The sequence below is a fragment of the Aplysia californica genome, unplaced genomic scaffold, assembly GCF_000002075.1.
Source record: "Aplysia californica isolate F4 #8 unplaced genomic scaffold, AplCal3.0 scaffold00888, whole genome shotgun sequence".
Classification (NCBI taxonomy): Eukaryota; Metazoa; Mollusca; class Gastropoda; order Aplysiida; family Aplysiidae; genus Aplysia; species Aplysia californica.
In genome coordinates, this window is record NW_004798158.1 from 106,683 (window position 1) to 115,173 (window position 8,491).

The 8,491-nt window shown below is 39.5% G+C and overlaps 1 protein-coding gene across 1 annotated transcript in view; it reads right to left on the minus strand.

Annotated features, from left to right (window-relative positions):
* Nucleotides 1-204: 204 nt before the first annotated feature.
* LOC101846467 (phosphatidylinositide phosphatase SAC2) overlaps nucleotides 205-8,491 on the minus strand; it is a 12,105-nt gene continuing 3,818 nt past the window's right edge. The window contains exons 2-9 of the mRNA XM_005110432.1: nucleotides 6,678-6,877; nucleotides 4,124-4,255; nucleotides 3,678-3,722; nucleotides 3,084-3,263; nucleotides 2,144-2,339; nucleotides 1,572-1,639; nucleotides 1,141-1,252; nucleotides 205-209 (exon numbers count right to left, since the gene is read on the minus strand). Of these exons, the coding sequence (XP_005110489.1) occupies nucleotides 205-209; nucleotides 1,141-1,252; nucleotides 1,572-1,639; nucleotides 2,144-2,339; nucleotides 3,084-3,263; nucleotides 3,678-3,722; nucleotides 4,124-4,255; nucleotides 6,678-6,877 (938 nt within the window). The remainder of the gene's footprint in view (nucleotides 210-1,140; nucleotides 1,253-1,571; nucleotides 1,640-2,143; nucleotides 2,340-3,083; nucleotides 3,264-3,677; nucleotides 3,723-4,123; nucleotides 4,256-6,677; nucleotides 6,878-8,491) is intronic.

Genomic DNA, 8,491 nt, shown 5'->3' on the forward strand with positions numbered 1-8,491 from the left:
TAAAGAGACGCACAACAAAACAGTAAAGGTCATTTAGTGCAAGGAAAAAATAAGAGTGGTAGACAGAAACAACCGAGTGTTACCAGTGACACCCACCAACAACCCAATTTCCCATCTTGTCCGTCTCCTCAATAACTAAACAGCAAATTCTACTATGTTAAAAGTACAGACAGAAAGCCTGTAAAATTACCATTTCATGACATACTAGGCTGAAAGACAAAAGCAAGCACATGTGTTGTTTTTTCAGTTTTAGTTTCAGTACGTGTAGGCACTTGCAACACAATAAGGTCATATAAGTGCCGAAGATTAGAGGTGTTACAAGATAGTAACAAACACAAAAAAGAAGGAGGGGAGATTAAGACGATAGACGTTTGATAGGAAAGAAGAAGCAAACCACACCAGAGCACCCACCAACCACCCACACAATGTGTTGTTTGATCAGGAACAACAATAACTTCAATGACAATACAAACAACAATTGTGACAATAGTAAATAACAACAACATCATCAACTAAAACAAGAACAATAAAAGCAAAAGAAAAATTGATGTGAAAAGACAAAACGGGGTGAAAAGAAGAAAAAGAAGCCAAACAGAAAAGGAAAGAAACAGGGAGTTAATAAAAGGAGTAGAAAAGAGAACAAAGATAAAGAGAAGTAACAAGTTTGGTTTTTTTAATTAAAGATTGAGAGAAAGTGGGGAGAAGTCAATCAGGGGTAAATGGAAAGCAAGAGGGAGTCGATACAAGGAAAAGCAAAACAGGAAAAAGGATGGGAAAAAAGAATTGGACAAAGAAAAAAGAGTTTTAAAAAAAAGGAAAGAGAAGTCTATAAATAAACAAACAGATAGAAAATCGATTAAAGAAACAGGAGTAGAAGAAAAGAGTTGGAAACAGAGCAGGAAAAGGAGTAAGAAAATGAAAAAGCAATAGGAAAAAGAACAAGAAAAGAAAAGGGAGTCAATGAAAAGAAATAGAAGTAGAAAAAGGAAAAAAGAAATTGAGGAACAAGGAAGTAGAAAAAAGAAAGAGAAAAAGGAGTAAAAAGGGGAAAAAAGAGTAAATGAAGGAGATGGGGGAAAAAGTTGTAGGATGGGGGGGGGGGAGAGGGGGGGGAGTAGAAAGCGACAGGGAATGTCCTACCTTTGTCTAGTCGAGGTGGCGGCCTGTACTTGAACCCAGACTGGCTCCAGAAAACGGGAATGGAACCCCGCACTTGCACGAAGGAAACCAAGTGGGGAGAGAACTCGATGATCTGGCGATGATCAAATAGAAAAACAGCAGTAGTCTCCCTTCCCACTTCTTCTCGAGCATGCATTGCTCAAATTTCCCTCTTCTTTCATCATTAAGAAACGTCACTATTTCTATTGGCATTTTGCAATTTCCTCCCAACACGCCCACCCCACCCCACCTCCAGCACATTTGCTCTTTCCCCCTTCCCTGCAGAACAACCCCTTACATTGAGACATCAAAAGCCGCGAATAAAAGTACATTTTTTTTTAAATTTTTTTTGGGGGGGGTTCAACAAAAGTTATTCTTCAGTGAAAAAGATTAAACTTTCAAAGCCAACGTACCTGCTCTGTTTCTACATAATTAGCACAGGCTCCATTAGAATTGAGGCCTCTTTTCCTTGATCTTGTTCCTGGTGAAAAACGGAAAATATCAAATAAAAATGTCAAAGGAATGAGAAAATATAATAAGCTGGAAATGTTAATAACAATAACAACTTTCACAGATTTATCCTCGACTTTCAAAGTAAATTTTCACTTCAGAAGCTAAAGGATAAAAAAGAATTGCCTTTATCATCTAAATATTGCATATATTGTTTAAACTGACCAGCTGTTCATAGTAACATTTATGTAGTCAATCTGAGACAAACTTCAAGCCTCCCCTTTATAATTAAAGAAACAGTTAGTTAACAAAGCTATAGTTTATAAATAAAAATATAGTTTATTACCTAAGATATAAGCTACAGTACATAAATTCTATTTTGCTTTTTTGTAAAAAAAAAAAAAGAATTTTTTTTGTTTTTGTTTTTGGCTTAGGGTTCCGATTTGGTGTTGTATTTGTAAGTTATGTAAATACAGTGTGTAAGTAAAATAAATAATTCCATTGTACCATGACCTAGCCATCCCCCTACACATACCAGCCCTATGGCGACTCCTGCGAGAGATAATGCTGATGTTATAGCCCAGGGGCTCCAGCTTCTTGGTGGAGAATTCCGCGGACGACGTCATCTCAGACGGGCTGGCCTTCTTGTCCTCGTCAAAGTCCATGATACACGTCTCCATCTGGACGTAGCCCTGGATCACCGGCAACATCCAGTGGTCAGCCAGCGGGTCCTGTTATGAAAGGATGGACAATATATGGTCGCTTTTAAGGACAAAGGGGCTATCCAGAAAAATGCTGTTAATTAGAAAATCAAAGGTAAAGTTTTTGCTCCTTGTTCAGTTTCTTTAAAAGACAAGGACAGTTTTCTCTATAACCAAACAAATACACACATCCATGAAACTAAACTTCTCCAAGAGGTAGTGCAATGCTCACTTTTGGTGTAGTTTAAAATTTCTGGAAACCCCCGAAATCTGGGTTAGCCCTCTTATCCTTAAAAGCGATCAAATGGTCATCTAAGAGTCAAGGGGAAATAACTGCGATTATCAAGTCCAGGCTTTCTGCCAACAGAGTTTGTTGACCTCCTTTCTCTGCCCCTCAACTGCAGCCTGTCTGATTCCAAAACAGCTGATGGCGTCAGTGATGCAGTGGTTATACTCCTCACCATCACACACAGAGGACAACAGTTCAATCCCTGAGTGGGATACTTTTTAAATTAAGTATCTCCATTTCTCCACTGAGATGCTATATAACCAGGTTGGTCCTTAAGGCGGAGTCAAAGCAACTCCTTCCTAAATAATCTAAATAGTGTTCATGGAAGCCTAAAATATTTACATTCAGGATTTTTCATGGGAACCTAAAATATTTACAGTCAGGATTTGCCAAGGGAGTCTAAGATATAAAATTTACAATAAGTATTTTTTTCAGGAACAAGATATTTTTTTACCCCTGAAAGAGGTGGCCCTAATCACACTTACATTTGTCTCCATCAGTTCCAACAGCATGTGTTTGTTCCAGAAGAATCTCTCGTCCGCCTTTTTCCACATGGCTGTTGTGCTGTCATAATCTGAACTATTCTGTCTCTGTAAACTGTTTGTTAGGTCAAAGTTATCGCTGTAATAGAAAAAATCCGAGTCGTTGTACATCTTCAGGAGTTCCTGCAAGGGAGAAAAATGAGTGGAATAAGTAAAATGTGTATCCGAAACTGAAACAATGAACATAAAACAGGAGAAAATAGACGTTTTAACCATCACTGCATCCATGCTCTCTCTCTCTCTCTCTCTCTCTCTCTCTCTCTCTCTCTCTCCCTCTCTCTCTCTCAAAGAAATACTTCAAGTGTAAAATACAAGTGCTAAGGATTTTAAGCAGGAAAGGCTGAGTATTTTCCTGTCGCATACAGCGTCTGTCGTTTAATTATTATCGACATAATTTAGACTATTTCGGAGGCAGGCTGCTTTGACAGTGACTATCAGGGCCAACCCAGGATGAGAGGAATATACAACATATACTATTACTTACAATCATTTACACCTGAGAGCACAATGTTGCAAAGTAAAGAAGACTTTTCTTACCTCCAATATTCTTTTCTCAAACTTCTCTCTGTCTTTGAGTTCCTTCTGTAACGACAAAAAAATGAAAGGATTGGTTATTATTTATAACATGTTGTCAGTCTTCCTCAATAAATATTTCTTTCTTTCTTCATGCGACATATTTGAAAATGACAAAGGCGGTCATAGTTCGCCACTTATTTCTCCGTTTGGATGTTCTCATAGAAACTATAGGGTACTGTACAACAAGCATCCCTTTTGTTTGATCAATCCAATTATTTATAAATTTGTATTAAAAAGCTCAGATCATTAAGTAAAAGTGAAAGTAAATGTTTTATGCCCTGCCTGATGGACACAATGTTTTTAATTTAAGAAGCGGACTGTTTCGCCCAAGCCTTTGATTTACAATTCTCTGCAGAGACATATTTTAACTTCTTTGAGTTGTCATTCACTGTAAAGACATGCTTTACCTTCTTTGATTTGACATTTTCTGCTGCAGATTTGATGGAGTTCCACGTCCCTCGTAGCGACATCTGAGAACTGTCTGCTGATTGGCCAATCTTTTCTGGGTTTTGAATTCCAAAGTGATGTGTCCTGCATAACTGCAACAAGATGACATGCCAATGAGTACAAAACAAGTTCATTAAAAACGATTCTTAACTTCGGCCTTCAGCAGGTTAAAAAAAAAGTTTAAGTAAGGGTTTTACGTCACTTGCAACACAAATACGGCTTGTAATTGCCGAAGGTTAGAGATATTACTGGAGAATTACCTATAGGAGAGGAAAGAAGGCATAAAACCACACCAGAGCGCCCACCAACCACCCACCAGCTTAAAAATCATCACGTAACAAATGGACAAATATAGCTGTCAGCATTGTAGCACTTCTTGAAATGTCACCCCAACCGAACCCATCCAACATTTAAACCGTAATAAGTGCCCATATGACCTCATTCAGTTAAGAAATATAGGATCTACCAGTGACACCCTCCAATCACCCGCAAAGCAATGACACATTTACAGTGTTATACAATTTTCGTAATTCGATCTTATAACCAACATTGGGCATTTTAGAAACGAACAAATCTGGACATGAATGGGCAAAAGAAAGAAATTAAAAAATCGTAGATGTGAAGAAACCGTACACAAGTACAGATTAAAGGGGTTTGCTGTCATGACCACCGCTCAAAAGGGAAAATATCCGAATTCGAAACCTAAAAAAATTGGGAAAAAATGCATGAAGACAGAAAGAACTTACAACAGAGGCAAAACTGTACACGCAAAAAAGAAAAATGAAAATCTGAACAAGGGAAGAAACAAAAAAACAAAAAAACAAAAAAACAAACAAAAACATCTGGACTCAGCCGGAGACGAAACAGAACAAAATAAACTGAACACGGGAAGAATAAAAAAAAAAAAACACAAGAGAATAAAAAATGTCGAGACGGGGATGAGGAAAAACGTATTTTAAAAAGTTGGAATTGAGAAGGTATTTTTTAAAATCGAGACAACGGAAGAAACAAAAGAAACGAGGTTGGACAAGGAAACAAAATAAAAAATATGAAAACGAAAATAAATAAAAAGGGTTGGACAAAGAAACAAATTAAAAAATGAAGAAATCTGAACATGTAAAAGATAAAGTTTTTAGAAAGTTGGACAAAAGCAAAGTAACTCCAAGATTTAGTTTTTAGTTTTAGTAAGAGTTTTACGGCACTTGCAACACAAAAAGGTCACATGAGCGCCAGAAGATTAGAGGTGTAACAAAGAGAGTAACAACCATAAAAAAGAAGAAGGGGGGATAAGGACGATAGATGGTTGATAGGAAAGAAGAAGCAAACCACACCAAAGCACCCGCCAACCACCCACAAAAACAAAGTAACTAAAAGAAAAAACAAAACAACAACAACAATAAGGTATCAATCCTTGCCCAAGAAGGATGCATTAATTCCATAGAGACGAATACTCCAAGACCACGAGCTGTCATGACCACCGCTCTTCGCCAGACACGAGAGCCCCATGGGCGCTATCAACCTCTAACTCTAACGAATGGCAAAACAACCGTTTACTAATGTTTTTTTTTGGTTTTTTGTGGGGGGGGGGGGGGGGTTACGTGTTTTACAGCGCTCGCAACTTCATAGGGTCATATGAGCGCGCTGGACACACCAAACGTTTTCAATTGGTAGGAAATTTCGAATTTTTGCTCGGGAGGCGGCCGAAGCCTACTCTTATCGATTCTAGACCACCAGGGAATCTTTAACATGCACAACTTGCACACGGGATCTCCAAGATTTTTTCGCGCTTGTCCGAGAAGCCTAGGTGTAGATCTTTTCTACCAGAAGATCAGGGGCGTGGCTGAAAGACAGCAGTAAGAAAGAACCAAGGAGTAGCAGTAGAAAGGCTGCAAAAAGAGTCAGGAGCCCAGTGAAGGGGGCAAAGGAGGCGAGAGGGTGGAGGAAGAAAGTGGAGATGAAAGCAGACGAAAAATATTGCATGAGAGTAGGAAAGAAGGTGAAAGGAAACAATTTTAGAGAAGAAAATTCTTCGGTACCTATTCGGATTCGAACCCGGGACCTTTGAATGAGAGGCGAACACTTTAACCTCTTGTCTACGAGAGCCTCCCAACCGTCTCAGCATACTGCGTAAGCTGAGAAAAGCATTTTATTTCTTCAGAGAAGTTTCGAGAACAAAAGGTTTCTTTTTTGTGAGCGTAATCATTTTAAATAGGTTTTAAAATTTGAATATTAATTTATTCAAAAACGGGTCAAAGTATCAAATTGATTTTTTTTTTTTCACAGAAGTAGGGTAACTTATGAGGCTTTCGATTTAGCGGGGGGAAAAAATAGCGCCAAAATGAAAAAAAAAAGCGTTTTGTCAACTAACGGCAGTATAGTTACGTATGTGCGTGAGGCAGCCCCTCCCCCAAATTTATGTGGACCACATTCATGGCGCATTCCAAAGTGAACCGGAACCACGTCAAAATGAGAGAACCCGATCTAGGGCATACAAAAACACAAATCTATGGTTACCTCCAGTTCCAGGTCTGCCGCGCTGTCGGTGGTGTTGAGAGGTAGAACAGCGATCTTGTCGATCTTGTAGACGTCGTGTTTTCCCGCCAGCCGGCACACCGGGCTCCTCTGTTTGATTAGCAGCAGACGACAGTCACTGTCTGAAACAGGGAAATGAACAGCCGAAATGAGCAGGGCAAAAAGATCAGCCGAAGTGATTACTTGAAATAAATTGGTCGCTTTTAAGGACAAGCGGGCTAACCCAGATTTCGGGGGTTTCCAGAAATCTTGACCTCCACCAAAAGCGGGCATTGCCCTACCTATAGGAGAAATTTGGTTATATTGGTGAGTATATTTGTTTGGTTATAGGGAAAATGATCCTTGTCCTTTAAAGAGACTGAACAAGGGTCAAAAACTTTACCTTCGATTTTCTCAAAACAGCATTTTTCGGGATAGCCCCCTTGTGCTTAAAAGCGACCAATTGCTGAAATGAACCAGCGAAGTGAACCCGCGAAATGAACAACATGGTTGACCAGCTGAATTGATGAACTAAAATAAACAGTATAAATGAACAGCTCGCATGAACACCCTTATATGAAAAGCTCAAAAGGACATCCGATATGAACAGCTAAACAGTTGAAACGAACAGCTGAAAAGAAGAAATAAAATGATTTGTCGAAATGAAATAAACAATCGAAATGGACAGCTTAAATAGACAGCTAAGATGAACTACCGAAATGAACAGGCTAGAACTGCCAAAATGAAAGGGCTAAAAGGGCCGCGGTGCATGCTTTGGGATTTGTTTTCAATTAATAATTCATTCATTGTATTCCCAACAAATCGTTAAAACGACAGTGTACCAGCATCAGTGTTGAAGCAGTATGCTCTTCGCCGTTGCACTCCTTTTTTCTTCGTTTGCTTACTTTCATGTAAAACATCTAATCTTCGGCACTTAATATAACCTAATTGTGTTGCAAGTGCCGTTAAAATCTTACTAAAATATAAAACACATATGGGGAAAGGATTGTCGTGATACGAGATGACGTAAAGGCTTAGCTTTAAAAATATTTTTTTTAATCTTAAAAAAGAGGGATTAGCCTATTCGAATATCATTTAATTCCATTGATTTGTTTTAAAACATCGTACGTGGGAAGGCAGACTTTCATCAACAGATGTGTGAGGACTATCCTAAGAATTAAGTGGCAGGATAGAATAAGAAATGAAGAGCTATGGGAAAGGACAGGACAAAAGGATATAGAAGTAGAAATAGGACTACGAAAGTGGTGTTGGAAGGGACACACCTTCAGAAAGCCCAGCGGAAACACCACAGGACAGTCACTGCAATGGAACCCACAAGGAGCACGAGGCAGGGGTAGGCCACGAGAAACATGGAGATGTGTGGAAAGGGACATGAGAGAGATAAAGCTCACTTGGAACAAGCTAGGAAGGATGGCCCAGGACAGAGATAAATGGAAGGAGCTTGTTTGTGGCCTATACCCTGCCTGGGGTGAAAGGCACTGATGATGATGACGTGAGAAGAGAAAGCAATTGGTTTATCCTCTGTCAATTTGGCAGGGACAAAAATCAAACGTTAGGGTCTACAGATGATCAGCCCCCCTGGACTTCGATAATAAGGGTAATTGTGGGTAATGGGCGGGGAACTGTCGATCTACACCTCCTCCACTTTCCCTTTGATCCGCTCCCCGCCCCTTTCCCTCTCAGCCCCCTACCTCCTTCCCCAATGGGCCTCCCCCCACCCCTCGCCCCACTCCAATGAATGTCCAAGTACTTACTCCCCTGAGAGAAAAAAAGGAATAGATACAGCCAGGGAGAGA